This window comes from Spermophilus citellus (genome assembly GCF_964194105.1).
Source record: "Spermophilus citellus genome assembly, chromosome: 17".
In the NCBI taxonomy this organism is placed as follows: domain Eukaryota; kingdom Metazoa; phylum Chordata; class Mammalia; order Rodentia; family Sciuridae; genus Spermophilus; species Spermophilus citellus.
In genome coordinates this window covers 65,337,030-65,364,958 of record NC_138199.1, presented here as the reverse complement: position 1 = coordinate 65,364,958, position 27,929 = coordinate 65,337,030, and the positions used below count along the sequence as shown (strand labels likewise).

At 47.7% G+C, this 27,929-nt stretch overlaps 1 protein-coding gene across 3 annotated transcripts in view; it reads left to right on the top strand.

The window, feature by feature from the left end:
- Positions 1 to 27,929, top strand: part of PRKCA (protein kinase C alpha) — a 399,125-nt gene that overhangs the window by 336,758 nt on the left and 34,438 nt on the right. For all 3 annotated transcript variants that reach the window (XM_081270052.1, XM_081270051.1, XM_081270053.1), the window contains exons 9-13: positions 2,634 to 2,771; positions 3,816 to 3,989; positions 6,395 to 6,486; positions 9,015 to 9,077; positions 9,916 to 10,054. In XM_081270052.1, the coding sequence (XP_081126178.1) occupies positions 2,634 to 2,771; positions 3,816 to 3,989; positions 6,395 to 6,486; positions 9,015 to 9,077; positions 9,916 to 10,054 (606 nt within the window). The remainder of the gene's footprint in view (positions 1 to 2,633; positions 2,772 to 3,815; positions 3,990 to 6,394; positions 6,487 to 9,014; positions 9,078 to 9,915; positions 10,055 to 27,929) is intronic.

The window sequence follows — 27,929 nt, the reverse complement described above, 5'->3', positions numbered from 1 at the left end:
TTGATCTTTGTGCCTCTTTCTCATAACATTTTTTTTTCCTAAATCAGAAGAGCATGGGCAGTATTCTTGTCTCACTCGTAGACTTCCTAATGATTCTTTCAAATTTAGACACAGACCAGAAAGTTTCTCCACTTGTGATCATGATGGGCAGATGTCTGGAGGCCTGGGCTGGTCCCACAGTTGAGGGGTCCCCAATGGAACTTGATCATGAATTTCTGGCGCCTTCTCACAAATCTACCTTAAAATTCCTTCCACCCTCAGCCAAAGGGAGACACCGTGATGTGCCACTGTGGTTCGTGTTTTATCGTCACAGCCCGTCAGGTTTCCAGTGGCCCCAAGTTCACACCTGTTTCCCTCTGTGAACTCCCAATAGAGGCAGAGCACATGGGATCAGAAAACAATACCCCAAAATATGCTGCTTTAGACTTCAAACTGAGAGCTCTTGGGGAGCACAGCTGCAGGGAGGGCCTTTCTCTGAAGTTCCCTTATCTGCCCAAAGACCAGATTTGCCAGAAAGGAACACAGTTGACTTCCAATCTTACTGACGTTCCATTCCCTAGGAATCTCAGAGTTGAGATTATACGTGCGCATCCCAAAGCCTACAGAGCCCAAGCCTGATGGGCAAGACCTACCTGATCACATCTGCTTTTCTGTATAAAGATTGTCCTCTGACTGCACAGGAAGAGACTGAAAATCAGACACCACACTCAGAGCCCAGAAGAACTTTGTCCCAGACCATTGATTGTTCCCAGGCTCGTTCTCTCCCCTGAAAATTCTTTCTCCCCCCTGTCGGATCCCCCTCCACTTCCCTCTCTCCTGTGATGAGAATATTTCAGCCTCAGCCATCTGACCCCTCTTTGAGTTTCATATTTTGTTTAGCACCTGTGCACTTTAAATGAATGCATCTGCCGCTTCTGTCGATCTATTGCCAGTTTACTATTGCACAGCAGACTCCACTACCCAACCAGGGGGAAAGTTTGAACTTGCCGACGAGCACAATCATATTCAATACCTTTAGGCTTGAAGCAAAAACTCCAGAACCACCTCTCCCTCATCTTCAATGCGTGTGCTCAGTTCTTAAGAGCACGCACTCGAGCTGTGAGATTCCATCCTGTACAATGAGTTGCTTCTATGGGGAAGAGCATCACCCTGTAACACAGCACCTGGTAGAGACATTGACATTTCTCTACCATTCAATGACATTTCTCATTCATTCAACCCAAGTGTTGGGTGCATATTCTGTGCAAAGCACAGCATTAGGGACAGGAACCCAGAGACTGCTGAGGGGGCTCACTCTGCTAAGGCAAAGGCTCCGGTGCAGGGTGGCTCACTCTAATTGTGCAGCAAGGGAGGCTGGTTCTCAAAAAGGGAGTGTGGATGATTCCTAAGCCTTCTCTGCTGTCAAAGAAGAAAACTGCAAATCCCATTTCCCCTAGAGTTAAGGACCAGTCTTTCCAATGCACTGGTCCACAGTAAAGCCCTTCTCAAATGTCTTTTATATCTCCTTGGCCATCTTTTTCTTTTTTTCTTTTTGATATCAGAGATTGAACCCAGGGGCCCTTAACCACGGAGCCACATCCCCAACCCTTACATTTTTTATTTAGAGACAGAGTCTCACTAAGTTGCTTAGGGCCTCACTAAGTTACTGAACCATGCTTTGAACTTGTGATCCTCCTCCCTCAGCCTCCTGAGCCACTGGGATTACGGGCATGCACCACTGCACCTTGCTGACCATTAGGATGTTTAAGCCCACAGGATCCCACTCATCTCCCTTTTTCTTCTGAGCCCTCCTGCTGTTCCCCATGGACATGGGGACTCTCCATGAGAGTAGTGAGCGTGGCCGTCACATGGGGAACCTAGTGCATAGACCTCCTTCCATCGCTCAAGTATCACTTACCACGCTTCCGGAACCAGGTTCCCATGCACACTCCATTTCTTTTTATGAGTTTGACTCTTAACTTTTAAAACTCAAACAGAAAGCCTGCTCTCCTGGCTGGGCCTTTGAAAGTAGCAATAACACATCCCCGCACCTTGCCACTTACATCATTCCTCTCCAAAGGACTTTCTTCTCCCTCTTTGCCTGGGTACAAATTTCCTTTATGCAGAAGAACTTTAAATCAGAAAATCTACAAATGATGAAAACATCAGCCACAGTTTATTTCCTTTATGTATCAATAGTGATAATGTACCATTTTTCCCCAAAGCTGACTTTTTTTTAAATGTTTTTTAGTTGTAGGTGGACACACTACCTTTATTTTATTTGTATGTGGTGCTGAGGATTGAATCCAGGGCTCCACGGGTACTAGTTCTACTGCTGAGCTACCACCCCAGCCACTCCCCAAAGCTGGCTTTTACATCCCAGAATTAGAACTGACGTGCCCTTGCCTGATTCCTGGGTTAACCAGGTGTGGAGTTGAGACAGGGAAGGGCAACCTTCCGCCTCTTTGCAGACTTGCCCTTGGGGAGCACAGCCCCCGATGTAGGAGCTGCATCCGGCTCTCAGACTTTTTTTTCTCCCCTTCCCACCTCCCACCTTCCAACTGGCATCAAACTTGGATCCCAGGTGCTGTTTTCTGTCACTCTTTCCTTGGAAAAATGACCAATGGCCTTTCATGTCTGTGCTTGTTGTTTAGAAAGCCAAGCTTGGCCCTGCGGGTAACAAAGTGATCAGTCCTTCTGAGGACAGGAAACAACCTTCCAACAACCTCGACAGAGTGAAGCTCACCGACTTCAATTTCCTCATGGTGCTGGGGAAGGGGAGTTTTGGGAAGGTAAGAAGTGGAGGGGCTTGGGCAGAGAGTGGTGGGTTGGTTTTGTTCTCCCTGAAGTTTCAAGAATAGCCCTTTAGACCTCCCTGGGTTTTTGTACACGTTCCTCAAATGCTTCCTACTTCTTGTGATTAAAAACAACTGTATCCAGAGCACTGACAGCAGGTTCTCATGAGTCACCTGTTCAGAACAGAGAGGATGTTCCAAAATGTTAGTTGAATAATTTGCACAACTGAAAATTAAATGTGGGGTCATATGGGGTGGTGGAGCAGTCAGCCTGCACTCCTTCACTGAGTCTCAGTGGTCCCAAGACTCTCGACCGATCCAGGAACTGATTTCCATCCTGCCTTTTTGAGTTCCAGGCGTGTGACATTATAAAGGTCCATCGCATGTACCCTAAGGATGTTTCTGAAAACTTGCATGAATTCAGACTAATCCTCATAGAGAATGTGAATATTCCTTTTAGCAACCAAAATAGCAACCCCGGGTGACAATAGGTATGCAGTGCAAATCTCAATCATTTAGAAGTCATACAAGTTCTGGAAGAATCTAATTTGTGGTGATGCACAACATTTCCAAATTTGTATGTAAAGTTGGTATTCGTTTTTCATCAGTATAATGAAATGCTTGAGTCAATTCACTGATAAAGAGAAAAGGTTTATTTTTAGCTCATGGTTCTGGTCCATGATTGAGTGGCCCCGTCGCTTTGGTCTCTGGTGAGGCAGCACTTCATGGTGGGGCAGTCTCCTTGCCTTGTCAGCCAGGAAACTAAGAGAAAAAAAAAATGAAGAAACTGGAGTCTCACAGATCCCTTCAAGGGCATGACATTCCCCCACAAAACTAAGGACTTCCACAAGGGCCCCACCTTCCTGAAGGTTCCACCGCTTCCCAAAAGCATCACCCTGGGGACCAAAAGCCTTTACAAAGGACCTTCAGGAGACACTGCAACATGTAGCAAAATTAGCTAAGCAGTTTTCTATCCCACGGTTCAGACTTGCAGCTGGCCCAGTTCCTCCCGTGTTCAGGTTGCTCTGGGTCTGTTCCCAGGTGATGCTTGCTGACAGGAAGGGAACAGAAGAACTATATGCCATCAAAATCCTGAAGAAGGACGTGGTGATTCAGGACGACGACGTGGAGTGCACCATGGTGGAGAAGCGGGTCCTGGCCCTGCTTGACAAGCCCCCGTTCCTGACGCAGCTGCACTCCTGCTTCCAGACGGTGGTAAGGCCCCGGGGCTGCGTCTCGAGGCCTGGTGCCCACCTTCCCTCAACATCCCTGGGAGAGACAGGATGGAATGCCAAGCCCAGGGGACAGGGACAGGTCCCACCCCCCTGGCAATGGCGGATTTGGGTCATCCCCCTCTGTGATGTCCTCTGCTTGGACACTCATTCCATTTAATTCAGCAAACATTTACAGTGGGCCTCTCCTTCCTGGGGCTCTGCATCCTTCATGGGTTCCACCAACCAGATGGAAGATATTTTTTAAATCGCATCTGATGCACAGCCACTCTCCCTGGCATGAGATCCTAAGCAATGCCACCCAGCAGCTCTTCACCCAGCGTTTGCGTTGTGTTCAGGACTATAAGTGCATAGAGAGGATGAGAGCCTGTGGGGGGACTCCCTAGGTTATATGCTGACATACCATTTTATATAAGGGACTTGAGTATCCAAGGATTCGGGTGTCCTGGGGGTGGGAGGGATCCTGGAGCTGGTCCCCCACAGGTACAGAGGGGTAGCTGTATATGAAAGGTTTCCTCATGTCAGGCACTATGCTAAGATTTATGGGGTTCAAAAAAGTTAAGAATGAATTCACAGTCCTACCTCTAGACTGACAACTTGTCCAGCTGCCACACATGGCATTGGGACCTCAGGAAATGCCATTTTATAAAAACTTGTGTTTGTTTCAGACACTCAACAAGAGTGGCAAACTAGGACCAGCTTTGTATGTCCCCTGAGCTATAAGAAAGGTCACAAAAAAGAAATCCAAACACAGTATTTCATGATATGTGAAAATTAGATGAAATTTATATTTTAGCATGCATAAATCGTTTTCTAGGGACACAGCCCCACTCAGTCACTTACCTGTCCCCTGTGGCTGCTTTGATGCTAAGACGTTGGAGCTGAGTAGTTAGTTACAAGTATTTCACAAAGCCTGAAATACTTATCGTCTGACCTTTTATGGAAAAAGTCTACTAACCCCTATCATAGAGCAAAATGTTTTGGAAGGGGTGGGCAGAATCCCAAAGCACTGATCTTTCAGCTGTGGGGTTGGCAATTTTCCTATAAGAAATCGAGACATTTAGACGGCACCAGGTGGGCTTTCCCTTTAAATATGGCTCAATGGTCAGTGATCATTATGGTTGGGACAGTTACTATTTCCAACCGCACCATGGTCAGAAATCGACTTGGTGTCTTATGTCTGTCTTTAAAAACCCCTGGGAAGAGCCCTCATGCTTTGGGCCTGTAGAATCTCAAGATGGCCACAGAGCCACACCGTGTCAGCGCTCCAAGGCTGCAGAGCTGGGCGCCAGCCACTGTGTGTCAGCTGCACTCTGGCCACACCCCGGGCTCCTGCCTGCTCTCAGCAGCGCCCAGACTCCCCGCCCCAGGAGTGGCAAGGAGGGCTGAGCAGCAAGGTGGCAAGAGAAGCAAACCCCTAAATCCCAGCCCAGCTGCCATCACCCCGCTCACACCAATTAAGCTCCAGAAAGCTACGAAGCAAAGACACGAAGCCGAAATTGAAGTTTCTAACTGAAGAGCCAGAGAGTGACGCTCCCCGAGCCGTTTCCTGGCTCTTAGCACCGGCTTCACTGTGCTGCCTTTCTCCCTGAGCAGCACTTTAATGTTTAATAACCTCTGTGAAAAGGGGATGTTCTCTAGCAGAGAGCAGAGGTCAGCTTTTACCGCCGTGTGTTGAGATGTTAGCTGCTCAGCCTCTCCCATCTGGCCCAGCGTAATGTCCTCATAAATATGCACACTTCTCTGGTTGTATGATGAATGCCCTGCGTGTGGCCAACACCTCATATACCAGTAACAGAGAAAATGAAAATACAGGATTTGGGGACCTAGTGGTTACCAAAGAACATTGGATTAACCTCTCCTGTTATGGTCCTCCCTCTCCCCTACCTGACAGATGTCATTAAGCAGGTACAATTTAGAAGCCCAGCCTAACCCAAAGGGTGAGTTTTCAGAAGATCCATTTGAGCACATTACCACAGCAGTATGCCACCCTCCTTGACATTGCAAACCAAGTTTTACACACTTGCATCATCAAGAAACATTGGTGGGAATGAACTGATTGGCCCATGTGGATTCCTCACAGTGCGCCTGGCTGAGAAATATATTATGCATGTAGGAAAAAAAGGAAGAATGTTTGAGGCTGTTATTGTAATGAGGAATGTATGTAACCAGGAGGCAGACAGCCATTAGTTCAGAGTTATGTAATGAGCATCCATCCCAAGGCCCTTGTGCAGGAGGGTATATCATTTATTCTTTAGCTGGGAAAAAAATGTGAAGGGCTTCAAACTGAGCAGATCTGCCAGTGCAGCCCAAGTTTGACTAATGAGGATGCAAACCGGGCTACCTATGGGGAAGGATCCCTGCTCACGTGTACACCTTTGTCTGCAGGATCGGCTGTACTTTGTCATGGAGTACGTCAATGGCGGGGACCTCATGTACCACATTCAGCAAGTAGGAAAATTTAAGGAGCCACAAGCAGTGTGAGTATTTTTTTTCAGTCCTGTAATTCAGGTGGCCCAGTACTGTCTGTCAACTGGGAACTTCTACTAGATTGGATATCCAAGATGACCCTGCTCATTTGGGAAACTTCCCAAGGGAATAGATGTGTTAACAGGTCCCTTCTAGATGTATCCACAGGAGCTGTTTATTCTGTTGCCAGTAAATTGGAGATGCTGGTGCATACCCACGCCACTCTGTGCCACCCTTAGGGGTAGAGTCCCTCACTGCTCATTGAGCGAATGAGTATTGCACACTCACGGTGCACCAGGCACTCGACACGTGAGGATGAGGTTCCTCCTCCCTGGGAAGCTCGTGCTCTAACCTGGCCTTTGAGAAGTCACAGAAAATTATAATGCATGGCTCCAACTGTAGGGAAATGCCCAGAACACCACCCAAGCCCCCAAAATTGGGGATTGAGAGTAGCAAGTCTTCAGGTAATGCCCAACCCAGAGACAGGCAGGCCAGGAAGAGGATGTGGACAGAGGAGAGACCAAGTCCAGGCCTGTGGCTCAGCAGGTGGTGTGAGCTCGGAGAGGGCACAGGCAGGGAGGGGGGCTGAGAAAGAGGACAGAGGGGAGGGGCTTCACTGGGACTTGACCCCATGAGACCAAGTTCTCACAGCACCCTCTGGCTGAAGAGAGGAGTGGGGTTGGGCAGGAGGAATGTAGGGGCTGGTACAAAGGGGTCAGTAGGAATCTTTTTAAGCAGAAGAAATGGAGCTAGAATTAGGGCTTCAGCTTGGAGCCAGAGAGAAGCAAGTGTCCTTGACAAACATTCTGGAGGAAGAAAAGCAGAATTCAGTGACAGAAACTTTTGTCTGTCATGTCCCAGCTTAGGCTTGGGTGAGGGCAGGATGCGGTTTGCAAGGAAGGAACGCAAGCTCAGCTTGGAGTGTTCCTGTGGGATGCGCCTTGGAGGCTGGGATGCAGGAGTGGAGCCGCGGGCTCTGTGTGGGGATGGAGGAATCATCATGGGTCGGAGGAGGGACTTTGATACCTGGAACACTGTCCCATTTCTCAGGGGCCAGGAAGTCCCTGGAAGCTCAACAGAAGCAAACCTAAGCAAATGGCTATTTTATTTCCCCAAATTAGATGTACACCCCACTAATCAAGTTAGCCCACATGAACAGGAATCCGGCCACTGTTCATCTAAAAAGATAAATCAGAGCAATATTTGGCCTGTGCGGGATTATCTGCCCTAGGAGAGATTAACTAAAGGCACAATAGGGAATTCTTTGGTAGCAAGCTTTAAAAATATAAAGGGGATTTTTTTTTTGCTTTTATTTGTTCTTAAATGTGTTTTAGAAATGCCTGCCTTATCTCCTCTCTCAACATTGTGAGTTATAGAGCATTAAAATGCTCAGATTGCAGAATAAAGCTTTAGAGCACAGAGCTGTAAGAGCAAATAGCCACTTTATTTTCTTCTCTTCCCTCCCCGCCCACCTCCCCACCCCCGGACTGGGGATTGAATCCAGGGGCTCTGTACCATTGTGCAACATCCAAGCCCTTTGTATTCTTTGAGACTCACTAAATTGCCTAGGCTGGCCTGGCACTTGTCATCCTCTGCCTCAGCCTCCTGAGGTGCTGGGATCACAAGAGGGCACCTTGTGTCATAAAACAACATAAACATGCCTTGCCCAATCCTCTTTTAATGTATGTGTATTACAGAAAAGTTTTTTTAAATTATGGGGGGGAAAAAACACGAAAATTGTAAAAAAAAATCAGCCATAATCCTATCTCTTATGTCAGCCTCAGAGATGGTCCCCCATTCAAAGCATAGCATGTCACCATCAGGGATTTCACTTCTCTGCTCTTGTAAACAGTATGTGTTTACTTCAGGTCTCCCGGGTGTGATATTTGCCCAGGCGCAAACTTGTGGTTCTTCAAACTTCAAAGACTCTTAAATGCTATGCAAATTTTAAAACATCCCTCTACATTTTCTCAGATTTTCAGATATTAACTTACGAATGATTTGGAAGGGATGGTAGTAGCTGCTCTTATTATGAATTATTTAAAAGGGCAGACTCAAGTATGAATCACGGTGTATGTCCCATTTATCCCAGCACTTCAGGGAATGAATGAACTAGCTTGAGTTCATCACGGCTGCATTTGCCATCCAGGGAGTAAGTGTATGTTCAAACACCAGTGCATTCTGCCCATGAATAGGAGAATGGAAATTTACTCTACTCTGCCATGTGTCCTGACATGGAATAGTCTAACAGGCAGCCACTCTTTAAATGATTATATTAGAAAGTATTTTGTCGACAGCAAATTCCCTAACCACCTTCCCCAGTGAAGAAAAATAAGCCTGTCTCATTGACACGGGTGAGCCGGAGTGACGAGATGGCAGAGAAAGGGGCTGACGGTTGGAAGAACACTTGTGGGATGATGTGATCTTGGGAAGCCTAAGGTCTTACACTCTTTTTATCTCTGATGCCTGAATGTGAGACTCCGGAAGATACAGAAGTCTTAAGAAGCCAGGCAGAAACCCGAACCATTTTCTTTTGCAGATTCTATGCAGCAGAAATTTCCATTGGATTGTTCTTTCTTCATAAAAGAGGCATCATTTATAGGTGTGTATCTGAAGCCCTTCCAGCGGCAGCACAGTGGAGAGGTTTGCTGGGCCTCCCAGGGCATGTCATTCTGTGATGGGGACTCTGGGCATGGCATGGTGTGGGTGACCCCCAGGGAACACGGATCTGCTGGGACTACCTGTCCCTGCAACCTTGAGGCAAACCAGAGTCACTTCTGATCTTAGACCTGAAAGATTTTACATCTCATTGTTACTTTCCATAAGAAAACATGGTTTTCTCTCCTGACAGCTCCTTCCTCTGCCTTTTGTTTGGAGTGGAGGTCAGAGCGATGGACAGAGAATTGCCACTATAGATACTCAGCAGGAAATGAACACGGGGAGCTGGGGAGAAGCAAGGGGGAGCTACTGAGTCAAATTCCTTTGTTCATTATCTGCAGTCCAAGTGGGGCACCAGAGAGAGAATGTCTTCCAGTATTGACTGAAGAGTACCTAAAGTACACTGGTACCAGCGGGAGGAAGGGTGTGAGATGGTTTGAAACTCATAATTTCTCAAACCCAGCTGTGTTTCAGCCCCACCCCACCCTACCTTGTGCACGATAATAAGTCAAATGAGTGGGATCTCCTCAGACCTCATAAACTAGATTGTCTGGATTCCTAGGAACAACCACTCAATGTGCCAATTCCCACCATATCCCAGACTCTGTGTGAGGCTCTGGAGATATAAAGACCCAAGAACTCCTGGCCCCTGGTCTCCAGGGACGTACAGTTTAAATGCCACTGAGATGGCAACTAGTAAAGTATCCTTCTGTTTCACCAGCTCCAAAGCACACCCTGAGCTGTGGTGGGAAGGACTCTGATGTTGTCCTACTTCTTTGCAGGGACCTGAAGTTAGATAATGTCATGCTGGATTCCGAAGGACATATCAAAATCGCTGACTTTGGGATGTGCAAAGAACACATGATGGATGGAGTCACGACCAGGACCTTCTGTGGGACTCCAGATTACATCGCCCCGGAGGTAGGGATCCCTGGTTCTTCCATTATAGACCAGGAAATGAAATGGCAAACACAGCCCCCACTGGAATATGGGCTCATTCGTGAATCACCTAGGTCCGTGTGTGGGTCATGGCCACCAAATAGACTGAACAATAGACGAACGTAGGAGGAGGAAATGGGAGAGCTCATTGCACACAGTAGGGCTCGTCTTGTCTCGTGAAACCTTGGTTTGTGTTAGGTGTGCATGTGGGCCAGCTGCAGGGTAAACTGCATTTCTCATGTGACCGTGGCCAAGGTGATTTAAGAGTCTCTGATGGGTGGCAGAGCGGCCTGTGAAGCACTCCCGGAAGAGCTGGGTGGCAAGGTGGTGGCAGTAAGGGCTGTTTTAGCAACCTCTGAGGAATGCGTGCTCCGTGCTACTTGATGTTCAGTGTCTAATTTAGGAAGAACCTCTGGGTTTGTTGAAAGCTAAATGGTTCCACGGTTTGAATCCTCCCAGCAGTGGGCTGTACTGCTGTGTCTTTGGTAGAACACGTACTGAGGAATCCTCTTCCTATCTTGGGAAGCTTCATGTGTGCCAGTGAGAGAATGGTGTGTGACCCTGGGTCAACATGAAGGCCACTTCCTGTCCTCACACAGCCCTGCAGATGCAGCAGCCTTTCCCCACCTGCACCCCAGCCTGATGGAAAGTGTCTCTGTCAGCTTTTTTTGCCTCTGTGACTAAAAGGACCCAACCAGAACAACTGTAGAGGAAGAAAAGTTTATTTAAGGGCTCACGGTTTTGGAGGTCTTAGTCCACAGAAGGCCAGCTCCATTCCTTGGGACTCACAGTAAGGCTGAACAACATGGCGGAAGAGAGAGGTGGAGGGAAGCAGCTCAAATCATGATCAGAAAGTAGAGAGACTCCACTCTCCAGATACCAAATATATATACCCCAAAGCCATGCCCCCAATTCCCACCTCGGCCACACCCTCCCCCTTCAGTGACCACTCAGTTAATCCCTATCAGGGGATTAATTCACTGATTGCGTTAAGACTCTCACAATACAATCATTTCTCCTCTAAACCGTCTTGCACTGTCTCACACGTGAGCTTTGGGGGGACACCTCATATCCAGACCATAACAGAAACTGGTGCAAAGTCGGACCAACCCGAGGTCTTCATAGAGCCCCCCTAATGGCTGTGGGCAGTGGATCTCACATCTGTCCGTCATAGTGGCCCATGCACTTGTCTCAGACCAAGAGGGAATACCGGGAAAGACAAGCTCGGAGTCAGACCTCTGTGAGCTTCAATCTGCTCTTGTCTGTGGACCGTGGGAACTCAGGCTAGTCTCTTAGCCCCCCGCACCTGCCTTTCTTCAGTGGTGACTTAGGGATAATGGCACATTCCTGCTAAGAACTGCTACAAGGACTAACAGGCCTCGTGCAACATTTGGCACCTAGTAGACCCTTGTTATTTGTACCTAATATGACTCGCAATGGTGGTCACTGTTTCAGAAAGAAAACTTGAGTTTTATTCTTCTCTTAAGGGCTTTTTTGTTTGTTATTTTCTTAGACCACATTCAAACAGACTGCACTTGGGAAATCAAGTTCTGATGACATGGCCATAGGCAACATGTCATCTTGACATATAAGTTATTGGAGGTTTCCCCTCAAAAGCTCACTCATTGGTACCTCAGGCATAACTTGAACTTAAATAGTCACATTTTTCAATGTGACAAATTGATGGTACAATAAAAACTACTCCTCTGGATGTAGTGGGGATTCCGAAGCCTCCTACTGACTGACAGGTGCTGAGCACCAGGGAACAACCCACCAGATGCCATATAGATTGGTGACAGAGGATGGCAGCATTTCCAGGAGTGAAGGTGACTTTGAACCTCGTCTCCAGTAAGGCCAGGTCTGCCGATCACACGGTCAGCTTCCTGCGTGACGGCGCCAGGGTTGACAGGGTCCACTTTCCGCAGAATTAAGATTCACCCATTTGAACGGCTGGTCTTTGCTGCTCAGTGTCCTTCCTATGTATGAACTTCCTGTTGCTACTGCATCAAACAGCCACAGGTCAGCAGCTCGGAACACAGGGTGAACACAGAGCCCTGGAGGTCAGAATCAGTCTCTCTGAGTTAAAGTCAAGTTGTTGGCAGAGCCGTTCCTCTGGAAGCTTCCAGGGAGAACCTGTTTCCTGGCCTCCCCCCAAAGCTAGAGGCCACGTCTTTCCTTCTCAGGATGCCTTCGCCCACGTCCCCTGCCTCCTGGCATCTTCTGGCCCCTCTCCGTCTTCTCCAGCTCCAACCCCCAGCTTCCCTCTTCTCTAACAAGGACGTTTGGTTCTGCTGGGCCCCTGGGTGATCTGGGATCATCTTCCCACCTCAAGAGCCTCACTCTGTACCTGCAGAGTCCTTCTTACTATGAAAAGGTGACGTGACAGGTCTTGGGGACGAGGACGGGGACGTCATTCAACCTTAATCACACTTTGGGCAGATCTGGGGAACTTGGGGCCTCTTCATGCTCAAGGAACAGCCTGCTCTCGCTCCAGATGCCTTCCTTCCTCTCTTTTCTTTACGCCCAGTAATAAATGGTGTGATCACCGTTTATTGAGTGCTTGCTGTGTACCAGGTGCCACAGATACTTTCCCTCACTTATTCCTCCTAACAAACCCCACCAGGGAGTTCCCACGGGGCCACTGTTTCAGCTGAAGTGACTGAGGCCGCAGTGACTCATGTGAGCCCCCAGTGGTAAGAAACACCATCATCCGCCTTCTTGCTCAGTGACTACTGAGCCATGAAGTGTGCAGACTGCCTTCTGGAAGCTTCCTGTGCCACGCAGTTTGCCTTCAGGGATCCAGAAGCACATCCGGCTGCCCTCGGGTGTGGCAGAGGTGGCACTTTGCAGACATCAGCAGGCACAGCTGGGTCTTGGTCCTAATGACTTTACTGAGCCCACGGGCCGCTCAGTTGGGACAGAGTAATGTGACTTCAGGTCTTGTCTGCTTTGCTGGCCTTTTTTCCTGGTTGCATTCAGGAAGTTGATGCATTTGGCCTCAGGAATACCTGCGGTATTGGGAAAGACCGAACAGGTCCAAGGTTTCAGGATTTTCTCAGAGGTTACAGTCATTCTGTCTCCTGTGAAAATCTTCCTGTCAGGCAGAGGCAGCATAATTATCATAGATGGCATTTCCCCTAATAGGCAGAGCAGGGGCTTAAACATGTATGGCTATTTGTTCAGAAACCTTGAAATCGATTAATACTGTAGCATCTCTCTAACCAGTAAAGACGGGGCCGAGGCTAGAAATGTCACTCACAAAGGCGGCTGGGGACTTGAGATGAACACCCATGGAAAGGGGGGGGGGTGCCAACTCAGAAATTGATCCCTGAAGCTGACACAAAGGGTCCTCTTTGCTTTGACGTGGAACACATAATTCCAGGTCCCAGTGAGGGTCCCTGAGAAGGCGGAACAAAAGCTTCACGTGGGGCTGATCCTTCTGGGAGTTGGCCATTTCAGGATGTGAGACCCTGTCACAGCCAGATGTCTCTCAACGGCCGAGAATCAGACTCCAAGTCCTAGCACTGTCCTCTCCTTCCTGGAAGAAGGAGACGCTGCACGGGAAGTGTCCCTCCTGCTAGTGTCCCTCTGTGTGCCCTGCTGCAGGGCAGAGAAGCTTCCTTAAAGTGTGCCACATGAGGTTGTCCTTGCAGACTTGGTAGGAGACCATGCAGGACCACACGCAGGGGACATCACCCTGATGTGTTGCCGTCTACTCTGTACCAAGCCCTCTGGGCACATCTTCTTGTTTGTCACATGTTATACAAGAACAGAGGTTCCAAGACTTGCCCAGGATCTCACAGCTGGTGACAAGCAAAGGTGGATGTGGACCAAGGGCTTCCTGACCCTAGAACCCTGTAGCATCTCCCTAACCAGTAAAGACAGGGCAGAGGCTGGAAATGTCCCTCACAATAGGCGACTGGGGACTTGGGGCCCCTGGGTGATCTGGGATCATCTGCCCACCTCAAGAGCCTCACTTTGTACTTGCAGGGTCCTTTCCACAGATCGCATCTTCTCCAGAGTTAGGGGAGGAAGGGCACTAAAACCAAGCACTCAGTCGTAGACTATCTCTTGCCGCAGTCTTGGCTGGGCACAGAATCATGAGCCACCACACACCTTGTAGATTAAAACAGCAATTCTTTATTCCCAAACTCACACCGGCCTCTACACACACGTTCTGGGGAAATCCAAGTTCTGCCGCACAATTCACGTCCCAAAATACTTTTCAATTCCAGGGGAACTCAGGCAGCAGGATACGCCCTACTCCCAGCAGCAATAACCTTAAACCTGGAACTGCCTTAAACCCAGATTGTCTTAAACCGGGAACACCCTAAACCCAAATTGTCTTAAACTGGGATACTTCCTAAAACCTGCAGGATACACCCTAAACCTGGATCCACCCTCGGTCCTTGAGCAGGGTCACCTTTCTCAAACACACATGCAATGTCACAGCGAATTTCCAAGGCAAGTCCATTTAACATGGGGTACGCTGGCAAGGAAATTTCGATGCGTCATTCCTATTTGGCAATGGCCCTCAGCAATCTCTTCTTGGGCGTCTCTGAGGAGAAGAGGGACCTGCCTCCTTCTGAACTGGGACCCAGGTGCTGAGTCATGACAGAGACACAATCAGGGACTCAGAATGTGATCCAGCCATTAATGCTGGACAAACCCCTGAGAACCCAGGGTGAACCAGAAACACCCAAGCCCCTACCCAGCAGGTGGCATCTGTCGGTCCGCACATTCATCAGGTGCCTACCAAGTACCTGGCACTGTCCCAGGCCTGGGGATGCGTGGCCAGTAGGGGGCCCTGGAGGAGGTCTGCCAGGAGGGCCTGGGGGAGTTAGACAGGCATGATACAGCCCAGGAGAGATGTGGATTTCAAGACAGGGACAGGACAGTATTTCTCTTGGCAATATCAGATGTCACCTTTGCTGTGGCTTAAATCACGTGGGAGATCATTGGGCATGGTTGGCTCTCCTGCAGCCCTCTGCCTGGGAGCAGATGGGTAGGTCCTATGAGGGTTGGAGATTGGACAAGAGGGAACAGGAGACCTATCTCCAGGGTGCAGCTTCTGCAGTCCAGCCCCGTGGGAACGCCAGGCCAGTGATGCCCATGGCAAAGGCCCGGCAGCTGCATTTTTATATAAAACCCACCTGTTGTTCTAAGTTCAAAAAGAGGGGAACCCGGATCGTAGCTCTGTGGGACTTCAGTTGGTTCCCAAGAGAGTGAGTTGTTATGAGACACCAAGACTGGCCCATCCCTGCACTTTGGCTTCCTATTTTACCCTGTGATCTCTTCCTCACACAACTGTACTCCCGCCATGATGCCATCTGCCCTGTGACACTTCCAAGGGAGCCCTCACCAGAGCAGAGCAGATGTTGATGCCATGTTCTTGAGCCTCTAATACCATAAGCTAAATAAACCTCCAGCCTCAGGTATTTTGTTATAGCAACAGGAAATGAACTAAGACACTCCACATTTCCTCCCTGACCATGTCTCCCCCAAACCCTTGAACTCATCTCTCGACCAGCTGCGCTGAATTCCCTTCTGCCCCTCACATTGCCAGACTTTCTCCCTCCTCCAGGATTTTCCTCCTCCTCTTCCCTCTGCCTAGGATGCCCCCTCCACAAGCATCAATGTGCTCCCTCTTTTCCCTCCCTCAAGCCTTCACTTCCCAGCTTGGGAAGGTCCTCTGTCCTGAGGACCCCGTGTGAACCTGCAAGACTCCAGCCCCAGCCCACACTGCTGGCCCCTGCCCCTGATGTTTCTGTGGCACTCATTCCCCTCTGATGGACTAGGATGGACTGATGGATTGATTTGTCTGCCATCCCACTAAGCCCTGCAAGGGCAGCCTCTGTGCTGTGCTTACTGCTGAGCACCCACCCAGGCTCTGGAGCAGTTCTGGGCTCTTGGTCTGTGCTCGGGATGAGGGGTGCATGCTGCCTTCCTAAGGTAGCGATGGAGGTGGGACAAGGTTGGAGGCTCAGAGGCAGGAACTCTGGAGCCAGGTGACTGGGAGGGTGATCCCCGGGCTATCACAGGTGAGGGGTAGTGGCACAGGACACAGGGCAGAGGGGCTGCATGCCTCATCAGCAGCAGGAGAGGCCTGGGGGACCTGAGGGTCTGCAGGTGGATGGGACATCAGCCTGTACTGCTCCTCCCCCACCCCTGCCATTGCTATCTCAGACTCTCTCCGTGGCTCTGGGGAAGGGGCTGGGAAGAGGGGTAGATGGTAACAGAGGATCTGAAAATTTGATGAGAAAATCGCTCCTGTATTGGGCACAGCCAGGCAGTCAGGCAGTAAATTAGCCCTCGCCACGAGGAGGGAGGGAGACGAGAGGCGGAGGGAACACCAGCGGCTCCCTGCTCGGCCCCACACCAGCTGCGAGAAAAGCTCTTGATTAAGGACAGAGAATGATAAGCCCAGCACGGCCTTCTTTCCATAGAGGCCAATTTCCCTCCGTCGAGGTCAGGGCCGAGGACCCCGCATTGCCAGGGAAGCAAGACTTCAAGACCAAAGCCGGGCTGCCCTGTGGGCTCTTCCTTGAACTGTGTAGTTCTCGGGTCTTTCCTGGGGACCAGGTGGGCTGTGTGATTCACCCGTTTCATCGCCTGTCTACAGCTCCTGCAGGGTCTCGTGATTCTCCTGGCCTCGGAGCCCAATCCAATCTGACAGCACTGGGCACCTTCCCTTCTCCTGTCCCCTCCTCCCCTCCCCTACAGAAAGACCAGGTCTCCGGGGGATTTGGGGGATCTCTGCTCCTTGCTGAATGCCTTCTATGTCCTAGACCAGGGCTAAGCTCCTCATTTACCTTATTTTAATACTTAAGTCAATTCCGTCTTCCAGATGACTGAACGGAGGTGCTGAGAGATGTGTTAATGTTTCCCAAGGTCCCAGTCCAAGGAGACCTGGGCTTTGCACCCATCTCTCCCTCTGCAGTGGCTGTTGCCCTGGGAGGGGGGACTTTAGCACAGGTTCCTACTCAGATGACGCAGGGCATGCCTCCCCCTTCCAGCCAGCTGGGGGCTCGCCCAGGGCTGCTACTTGGCTTCAGGACCCCCCCCATAATGCTCTAGTTCATTTTTTTTCCCCAATATTCTGTAGCCTGTGTTAATGGGCCCTTCATTTAGGGATTTTTTTAATCCTATAAAAATGAGCTGGGGATTTCTGAGCCTTATTTCACCTTTCTTTGTAAAATTGCCAGGGCAGTGGCGGGGAGGAGGTGGGTCTCTGGAGAGAGATCGCCAGCGTTTGTCATTTGCCAGTATGAACCATGCACGGACACCTTTAATTCTCGAAGTGGCCTCTGAGGCAAGTTGTATTATCCCTGTTTTGCATCCAAGGAGAGGGAGACTTGGACAGGACAGGTGCTCTGCCCAAGCCCTCAGACAGCAAGTGGTGGGGCCAGGACCCTCGTCCACCAGCCTCTAAGGGCAGGCCTGTTGCCCCAGTGCCATGGGTGTCACTTATTCCCTGTTACCCAAGACATTTAAGGAGACTCCCCCACCCCAGCTCTGGAAAATCTTTTATTCCAGCTAATAATAAAGCTCTTAAAGGCAGGAAGTATTTTCTTAACTCTGTTTCATTGCTTGACTGACAAGCGGTTGTCTGGTCCTGATGCACAGGGAACATTTTGACAGCTCCCAGCCAGGGTCATCAGACAGCCTGAGGCAGGCCCTAGGGTGGGTTTCTCACTGTGAGTCCTGCTGACTTTTCCCCAGCACCCGTCCATCCCCAGGAAGGAGACCAGAGGCAAGGGCTGCTGGGTAGGGCCTGAGGACCCTTGGAGACAGACAAGAGGGCCGAGGGCCATGCACCTGCTCAGGACCACTCCATCTCTGTTCTGTCGGAGCCGGTGCAGTCTTAGCAATCACCCCTCAAGGAAAGACTTCCCGTTGGATTTCAGGAAAGACTTGTATTTTGGTCTAATACACTCTGGCTGTAGCTCTGCTCTTTTAAGAACTTGGAGTGGCATCCATAATAAGGGTACAATCATAGTATCTTCCTCAAAGTGCAGCTTTGGGGCTGGGGTGAGTTCTGCCCAGACAGGCTTGGCCTGCCCCACAGGGAGCACTCCCTAATCTGTTACTTGACAGTTTTTTCCGTTACCTGGGGCTGAGTAACCTCCCAAGAGTGAAAGGTTTAAAATACCAATCGTGTTAAGGCTGTGATTCTGCGGGTAGGACGACAGCCACAGCTCCTGGCAGCTGCAGGGTGTCGGCCATAGGAGCTCAGCTCTGCTGGTGCTGAGGAGCCAAGATGGCGCTAGTGGTTGGCGGTTGGCTGTTGGCCACAGCACCTTGGGTTCTGTACATGGTCTTTCTTTCCATGCAGTCACTTGTCACTCAGTGTATCCTGAGCTCTTGATGTGGCAGTTGGCTTCTAAGAGGACAAAATCAGAAGAAGCCACAAGGCTCCTTAAGGCTCCAACTGGAACTTAGCTGTGTGACTTCCACCACATTCTGTAGGTAAAGGTGATAAGGATTTAGGCAAGGGGGGCTCCTTCCCTGTGTTTTAGGGCAGGGGGTCAACAAACTTCTCTGCTAAGGGCTGGCTAGAAAATATTTTAGACTTTTCTTAAATTTCAGATTTTGCCAAGAGGCAAGAAAGAACAACCATTCTTGCCAAAAGTCCACTGCAGTCTTTTTTACCCACAAGAGTGGAGTCTCGGGGGTCCATGGATGCCAAAGTCAAATGTGGCCATCCAGGTCATCAGGAAGTGGTAAGGACCAAATTGTGTGCTCCCCTCAATCCAGATGTTGAAGCTCCAACTCCAGTGTGCTGCCTCCAAAGCAGGCCAAGCTCATTACAGGCAAAACTCAGTCCTCAAAGCCTGCCTTAGAGAGAGACTCTCTGATTATCCCCACCTGACAAATGTCACTCTAAGTCCTTAGAAGAGCAGCTCCAATGGGGAAGAAAAAGCCTCACATCCAGCAGTAAGAGATGGGCTCTTTAAAGAGGTCATTAAGGTAAAATTAGACCACAAAGAGGAAGGGACAGAGGAAAGACCATGTGGGGACACAGGGAGAAGGGAGCTGTCTGCAAGCCAGGAAGAGAGGTCTCACCAGAAATCAGCCCTGCTGGCACTTTGATCTGAACTTCCAGCCACCAGAGCTGAGAAGTAAGTACATTTCTGTTGATTAAGCCACCTCGACTGTGGAATCCTGTTAGGGCAATCCCAGCCAACTAACAAAGGAAGGTGCATTTGTCAGGGTGGTGGGAGAGAACATACTGCATTTAACATTTTGTCAACTTGATTTATAACATTTATATTTAGACATAAGGTACGTGGGTCTCAGTTATTCTTGCTCCAGCTCCCCCCATCCCAAATGTTAGACATGGCCCCATCCTAGCCAGTGTGGTGTTCTGAGTTTGGGCCAAGTAGATTATGTCACAAAGCAAGATGTAATTTATATATTTATAATCAATATTGTTTTCACTCTACCCAGACAGAACAGGAAGGAGGAATAAGCAAAGGTTCCAAAGGTCAAGGGCAGTATTTCAGATGACCTTGTCCCATTCACAGCTCTGTTTGCAGAGTGGGGACCAGGAGAGGTGGAAGAGCAAGAGCCAGGTGGATGCTAGTTCTACCTGCCACATTCCTGCTATGAGAATGGTCACTTCCCTTGAGCTGGCTGTGCCTTGATTTCCCCAGTAGTAATGGGGGTCGTGCCTAGCACCATGCTGGCTTAAAAGCTATGCTCAGGGGTAGCTTTGAAGAAAATCTGATCCCACTATCAAGAAGGTTCCTGAAAATGTAAGGTTGGGAGAAGAAACAAAATCCAAAGAGGTGTTTGGTTTCTCTCGACTTAAGAAGGGACTGTAGTGGTTAGTTGGACAGGGTGCTGAAGAAGTTGGGTGACCCAAGTCAAATAGAATGGTGTTTTCCCAAAACTAGTCAGTTCGTCATTGCTTCCCTGACTTCTCTGCCTCCATCAGCAGAAGAAGAGCTAGAGAGAGGTTAGCCCCACAGGAGAGCTTACCTGGAAGAATTACACAAAGACTGGAAACAGGAAACCTTCTCCCCACCACATCAGTACTGTGCATGCCCCATCTGAGGATCATGGAAAATGGTGCCTGCCCAGAACACATTCCTGACATAGAGAATCACCACGTGGGTGCCGGCATCTTTCTGCCAAATGAAAACCTGGCACCTTATTCAAAATTCTGCTGGTGCTCCTTCAGAATCAGGCCAGTGGCACCTCCTTTGTAACTGCCTCATTACACCTGAGCCAGGAGTCCTGGGGTTTGCAAAAAGCCGGCACACACCTGGCTCCCTGGCCCAGAGCCAAGGAGACACCTGAACCCCAGCATCTGACATTCTTACAGTGAGGTGCCCCTGTGTACCGGGGGGGTGGCACCAACTCTTCTTGGAGTCATCAGAAAAGCGGCCCTCACCAGGGCTTAGCATTACTGGCCCCTGATCTTGGGCTTTTGGCTTCCAGAATTTTTTTTTTTTTTTTTTTGGTTTGGTTTAGTTTTTTGGTTTGTTTTTTTTTTTTTTGTTTTTTGTTTTTGATTTTTCAAATCAGTGATTTTTGACCCAGTTAAACTTTTATTCAGTGAAAAAAGTTGACATTGAGACAAAAATTATCTTAAAATTTTACAATAGTATAGTAAAATCTCAGCAGAAGGTTTTTTTGTTCTTTTTTTTTTTTTTTTTTCATCTATCGGGTTTATTTGCCAAGTGCTGTATTCTGGATCTTGTGGGACATCCCTTTTTTGGTTAAGCTGCCACTAAAGGGTCAGGGAGACCACTTCAGAATTTGGGCTGTGAGAGGGGTCAGCATGGAGAGGCTGGATGGTGGTGGAGGGATGGGGCTGAGCCCCCGAGGAGTAACTGCCTGGCCCTCCTAGGGGGATGATCAAGACCAGCTTGTTGTTAGGGAGATGCCAGCCACAGCCTCGGGGGGCGCCCCAGACCCCCAGGACTAGAGCTTAGGTCAGAATTGTATACCTGCTGGGGTCATTGGGTTCATAGGCCACTGGCACCCTGTCCACAGTGGCAGCTACCTCACCGTCATTGGTGACATCCCAGAATGGTCTTTTAAGAGCAACAGAATGTCTCCTAGGCACCTGAACATTTGTAGAACAAGAAGAACAAGACGTTCCTTAAGCCATCTTGGGAGAACTATGCCTTGGATGATGTCTGAGCTTTCTATCATGATAAGGAAATACAGGCTGACGGGCTACTTGGGAAGTAAATAGAGGTTGATTTTTGGCTCATGGCTCTGAAGGTTCAAGTCCAAGTTCTGGTGGTCCCATTGGTTTGGGACTTTGGAGAGGGTGGCACATCCTGATGGGAGCATGGGTCAGAGGAGGGTTCCCACGTTGCACCGGAAAGCGGCCTCGCGATGGAGACATTTAAAACTCTACGTGACAACAGAAAAATAACTGGACTTCATTCGTACGTGGCCACGAAATCACATTTCGTCTCATTTTATGTGGTGTACTTGCTACTAGGATTTTTCTCAAAGCTCATGTTCTATGAGTCTCATATATTTTGAAAAGCAAGGAATTGACTGGTTTAATCACAAAGGGATGGTGGAAATGGAGTGCTCTGAGGGGGAATGTATTATTTAATTGAATAGAGCATTATTGAAAAATATATATTATTGAAAAGCATTATTGGAAAGTACCTGGTACTTGATGTGTTCAAAACTCAGATATATAGCGTATATTATTGTTACCTTCAGAGAACAATGAAATCATATAATTCTTTCTCAGAAAAATAAAAAAAAACTACACTACGCTGCTTTAAGGGATTTGTTTCATTTTAAGTAACTCAATTATTTAGAAAAAAAAGTTTAATCCTTTTTTCTTAAATTTCTTCAAATAATGTTAAAAATCCCCAAATTCATTATTTCTACTCCCCTAACTTGCAGTGGACTTGTACTGATGAATGCAGACAAGGTCTTTTTTTTTCCTCCTCATATGAATAATTAAATCCATCTTGGTTGTCCCAAATTTGTCTTCCCATCTTGACTTTTTTGGTATCCTTATTAAAAATCACCTTCGTTCCTGTAAACAAAAAAGAAAAAGCTTTCAAAACGAAATCAAAGAGAAAAAAGACTGAAGAAATTGGACAAAATATCCAAGAACAACTGTTAAAATATACATGTCATGGGAAGATCAGAAGAAGCAAGAATAACTGAGAATTTCCCCCAAATTAATGTCAAATACCAAACCACAGAACTGGGAAGCCCAGAGGAGATCAAGCAGCATCCATGCAACAAACCAGCAAAACACACCCTACTCCAACTGCAGGAAATCAAACAAAGAAGCCAGAGGGGGCACACCTTACCTAAGAAAAGCAAAGGCAGGAAGCGAAGAGGATGGGGTGCAATATTTAAAGTGTTTGGGGAGGGGGATACCAATGTCGAATTCTATACCCTGAAAAACATCCTTCAGAAGAAAAATAAAGACTTTACATGGAGGGAATTTATTACCAATAGACCTGCCTTGCAAGAAATGTTAAGAGAGGTCCTTTAGAGAATGAAAATGATACAGGTCAGAAACATGAACCTACACAGAGAAAAGAGTATCAGGGAGAGAGAAGGGAACATAAAATAAAAATTTTTATTTCTCCTTTCTTAATTAATCTAACAGATACCGGTTGTCCAACATTAAATTAGTAATGTATTCTTTATACACATACAGACCCCACAAAGTGGTATAGTGTCATTTTTTAAATGAACTTGGATTTATTGTGAATGTGTACTGCAAAATCTAGGGCAACCACTAAAAAAAAAAAAAGTAGTGTCACTTGCTGAGAGAGGAGAGAGAATGGAATACTCAAAACCACAAGAGGCGTAAAAAGAATAGGAGAAAAAACAGAAACAAAGAACAAAGGCAGCAAAAAATCAATAAGCATGATCAACTGTATCAATAATCCCTTTGAATATCAGTGGCCTAAATGCACCAATCAAAAGACAAGAGGTTGTCAGAGAGGATCAAAAAAACAAAACCTAATGGTGCAAAGTATTTTATTTATAAGAAATCCATTTTAACGATAGCGACATGTGTAGATCATAAGTAAATGGATAGAGAAAGATACACTAGCACTAATCAAAAGAAAGCAGAAATCACTATGTTAATTTTCAGAATTAACTTCAGAGCAAGGAAAGTTGTCAGGGGTAACTTTTACTTACCGATTAAGGGATCATTCTTTAAGAAGACATAACTATCCTGTATGCACCTAACAACAGAGTGTCAAAATAAGTAGGCAAAAACTGATTAAGCTGCAAGGAGAAATAGATGAATCCACTATTAGATTGGAGCACTCCTCTGTTAGATCCAGCAGGGAGAAAGTGAGCACATGGTTGAACTCAACATCATTGAGTCAGTCAGTCAACTGGATATAGTAGATGTCTGCAGACTGCTTTATTCAGCAATAGCCTGAGCAACCTTCTCAAGCTCCCATGGAACAAGATGCGGACCTCACTCTGGACCATAAAACACACTCTAACAAACTTAAAAGGCTGGGAATCAGACAGTGTCTGCTCTCCGACCACAGAAGAATTAAGCTTTAAAATCAACAATAGAGCAATAACTGGAAAATCCCCAAATATTTGAAGAGTAAACAACACACTTCTAAATAATGCTTGAGTCAAAGAAATCTCAAGAAAAAGTTAAAAATATTTTGAAATAAATGAAATTGAAAGCACAACTTATCCAGTGTCACAGGAAGCAGTGAAAGCAGTTCTTGGAAATTTCTAAGGTTGTATGCAAAACAAACAACATCGAAAATTAACCCTCTAAGCTCCCACACTGGGAACTACAAAAATATGAGCTAGTTAAGTTCAAAGTAAGCAGAAAAGAAATATTTTTTTAAATAGTGTAGAAATCAATGAAATGAAAAAATCAGCAGAGAAAATCAGCAAAAACTAAAACTTTAAATAAAAAGATCCATAAAAGTGATAAGCATCTTATCAACCCAACAAAGAAAAAAAGAAACTACGAACATTCAGAAATGGAAAAGAGGCCATCACTACCAATCCCGTGGACATGAAAGGAAAAGAAACAAGAACCATGAACGACTCTGAGCCCCAATTTGATCACCTAGATGAAATGGACCAATTCCTCAAAAGACACAATCCACCAAAACTTCACACAGAAAGAAATGGACCATCTAAGGTCACCTATGTCTGGTTTAGGGTTAGTTTTTTTTTTTCTTTTTCTTTTTTCCTTTTTTTTGGGGGGGGGGTATTAGGGATTGAACCTAGGGCCCCTTTACCACTAAGCCCTTTTTATTTTTTTATTTTGAGACAGGGTCTCTCTGAGTTGCTTAGGGCCCCTGTAAGTTGCTCTGACTGGATTTAAACTTGCTATTCTGCCTCAACTCCCAAGTTGCTGGGTTTATAAGCATGTGCCACCATGCCTGGCGTGTTTTGAAAATCACATCAGTAATTAGTAACTTTCTAAAACAGCACCAGGCCCAGATGGGTCCACTGGTGAATCCTACCAAACAGTTAAGGAAGAAATTACACCAATCTCCTACAGCATGCTCTAGAAGATCAAAGCAGATGAAATACATCCTAGCTCACCCTAATAAACTAGTGTCACCCTCATAGCAAAACCAAAGACATTATAAGACAATGACAGACCATGCAAAAACCTGCAACAGAATATTAGCAAATAGACCCCAATGGTGTATAAAAAGAATTAATTGCTAGTTGAAGCCAGAATTAATAATTCTTTGTGCCATTTGATCCACTTCTGATCTTTTCGGGGAGCAGCCTTGGGTAGCCTGATGATTGCTCTCCATTCTCATGGTGCAAAGTAAACAACCAAGAAGGAGGGAGAAGAGGTAGCTACTGTGAATACTTACAGCACCTTTTTTTTTTTCTTTTTTCTTTATTGAGAGTTAAACCACTGAACTACATCCCCCGTCCTTTTTATTTTTAAAAAAAAAATTTTGAGATAGTGTCTCACTAAGTTGCTGAGGCTGGCCTCTAACTGGTGATTCTCCTGTCTCAGCCTCCTAAATCACTAGGATTAGGATTATAGGCATGCATCACCAAGCCCAGCACTTAAAGCACTTTTATTTATTACCATTAGAGACATCATTTTCTATTATTGCCAATCCTCAGTAAAGCCATAATTTTTGTCTAAATAGAAAATATGTGTTTTGGACTCCAGACGTCCCAAGCTTTTCATCTTTGGTAATAGTCTTTATTCTTATATAACACATTTTTTTCCTCAGAGATTTCAAATATTACGGATATTTCTCACATGATATACTAGGATCCTTGATCTTAGAGAGCATGTTTTTGCGTATTTTTCCATGTCACGTCTGTCCCTCCAGTTTGATATGGAATCCCCAGTGTCTCGCGTCTTGGGGTACCAACCAGGCCACAGAAATGAACAGTCAGCCGTGAACAGTGGGAGTTGTGACGGAGGGAGAGGCAGGATATTCTAACACCATGAGAAAAGAGTGAATCCTCAAGTTTTGCTTCTCTGCTGAAAATCAATTTAATTGCATGAGGAGACAATTTTTTAAAATCTGTTCTCCATCCAGAGTCTGGCATAGAGCAGCCTAGTGTTGGCTTTGTTGGGACTTTCCAGGCACCAGAAAAATCATTGTAGACATTTGATACATATTTTTAATATTACTTCTCACACCAAAATGTTTTCTCTATCCTCCTGGAAGCCAGGGTTGGTTCATTGTCTTGAGAACTTTCTCCCGCCTGCCTTGCCTGGGGCTGACTCTTATTTCTGATGTCAGGCAGCGTGAGTTATATATATATATAGCCCACTCACCTGCACCTTTTCTACACACAATGCCATTTCATCCCTCACCACCCTGAGAACTGGAAGTCCAGTATCACAGCTGAGTAAATGAAAGCTCAGAGAGGCTAAGCAACTCCCCCAGGGACACAGAGCTCCTAAGGGGCAGAGTTGGCCTCCTGTAGTTGGGTTCGGGGCTCTCACCAGTGCGCTTCCTGTGGATGTTCTGGGCTTGGATATGCCACCCCAATGGAGTTTGTTCAGAAGAATCTTGGCTGAGAGTTGGGGGTACCTGACCTCCACCCTGCTGCAGGGCTTTCTGTGTGTCACGCTGTGGTCTCAGGCCTGATGCTGTGGAAGGGGACGCAGTCCAGGGAGCCTGAGGCCAGTCTTTTCCCAATCTTGCCACTGTTCGACCCAGTAACCTCAAGCAAGCCACTTTGCCACTCTGAGCCTCAGGCTCCTTTGCAAAACGCTGAGGTCCCCTCCATCCTTAGCAGCCCAGCAACCCCAAGGGCCCTTTCAATTTTGCACTTGAGCGGAAAGTGGTGTCTGTGGAGTGTGGTTGGAGTGGATCTACTTGTTCCTCCAACACGACCTTATAGTGTCTGCCTCTGCTGGGGCGGGCTGGGGGGATTCCCAACAAGGGGTGCAGATGTGGGTGGCCCACGTTCCTGAGCTTAGGTTCCCAGTTGTCCAAACAGAACACCCAGGAAACAGGTCCACCCTCCTTCTTCCCAGATGGTACTATTCAGACGTGTCAGACAGTGGTTTTGACCATGTACACAAAGAACGCCTCTTGGGTCCTGTGTTCCATCCTTGAGAATTTATGATGTTTTTCAAAATAACAGTAATTTTCCCTTCAAAATAAAATGTTGTTCTTTCTGAGAAAAGGAGGGAATGTTCTTTGTTTCCCTGAGAGTAAAACGACTTGAACGAGGCCATTATTTTGTAATGACCGCATTTGTGGTTTCAAGTAGAACATGAAATAAAGTGTGGGGTCCAGTGGAGGAAGGGCCAGCAGGGACCTGTCAGGCTCACCCGATGGTCTCACATGGTACTTCAAGGCAGAGCCTTCAGAGCAAGTTCTGATGTGGGGTTGGCCTCCTGGTGGCTTCCGCAAGAGTCACCTTCCCCAGGCCAGCTCCTGCCAGGGACCCACATGGGGTCAAGGCTCTCAGTGTAGGAGAGTCCCAGCCCTGTCACTTAGTAGCCTTATGATCTAGAGCAAGCTGCTTGCTGTCTCACCTCATTTCCTCACCTTTGAAGTGGGCCTGGAAAGAAATAGAAGACCCCGGCCTCTGGTGAGTGCCTACGATGGCCATGTTGGTCACAGTTGTAGTTATTGCCAGTGGCATCTAAAACCCTCCGGTGCTGTCCCCCAGGCTCCCCCAGACCTGAGCTGTCAGAGGGCAGAAGTTCTGAAGCCCCAGCCTCCCTGGGAGGCCTTTGAGTGTGTAGCCTGGCAGAGGGTGAAGGCTGGGTGGCCTTGGAGCCGTGGCCATCCAGCAGCTGTGGGCCCTTGGCCTAGTGGGAGATGACAGGCTGCCCCTGGTCCCTTTCATGCCCTGGTCCTTTGCCCAGGCTGGAAGAAAGCTCATTCATGCCTCATTTTTACAAAACAGGCAGCCATTTGTCATATCCTGGCATTCGCCCTGAGCAATTGGCTCATGTAAGTTTAATAATAATGATCGTGATGACAAATAGCACTGAAGCTAGATGACAGTGGCCCTGTCGGAGGTCTGTCTTCGAAGCCAAAGTTCAGCCTCCTATGTGCTTTGGGGAAGGCTGCCAACTCTGAGCCGCCTTGCCAAGCCTGCCCTTCTCTTTGTCCGTCGCTCCATGGTGGGAAGCCCATTGCCATGGCAGCCCCTGGCCTGGGGCTTCAGGATATCACGTGGCCTGGGCTTTGCTGCAAACCCCCAATGGCCCACAAGTGCCAAAGACACCTGCACCCATCCCTGCTGGGGTCAGACCCAAGAGAATCTCATGAACTGTCCTGTGCTCTCTGAATTCTCAGCCCAAAGCTGGTGGCTCCCCAGGTCAATGAGAGCCTGAGAGCCAGAGAACCAGAGCAGGTTGTGGGTTGGTGAAACTCGGAGGGTCTAGACCAGCACTGCCCGATCA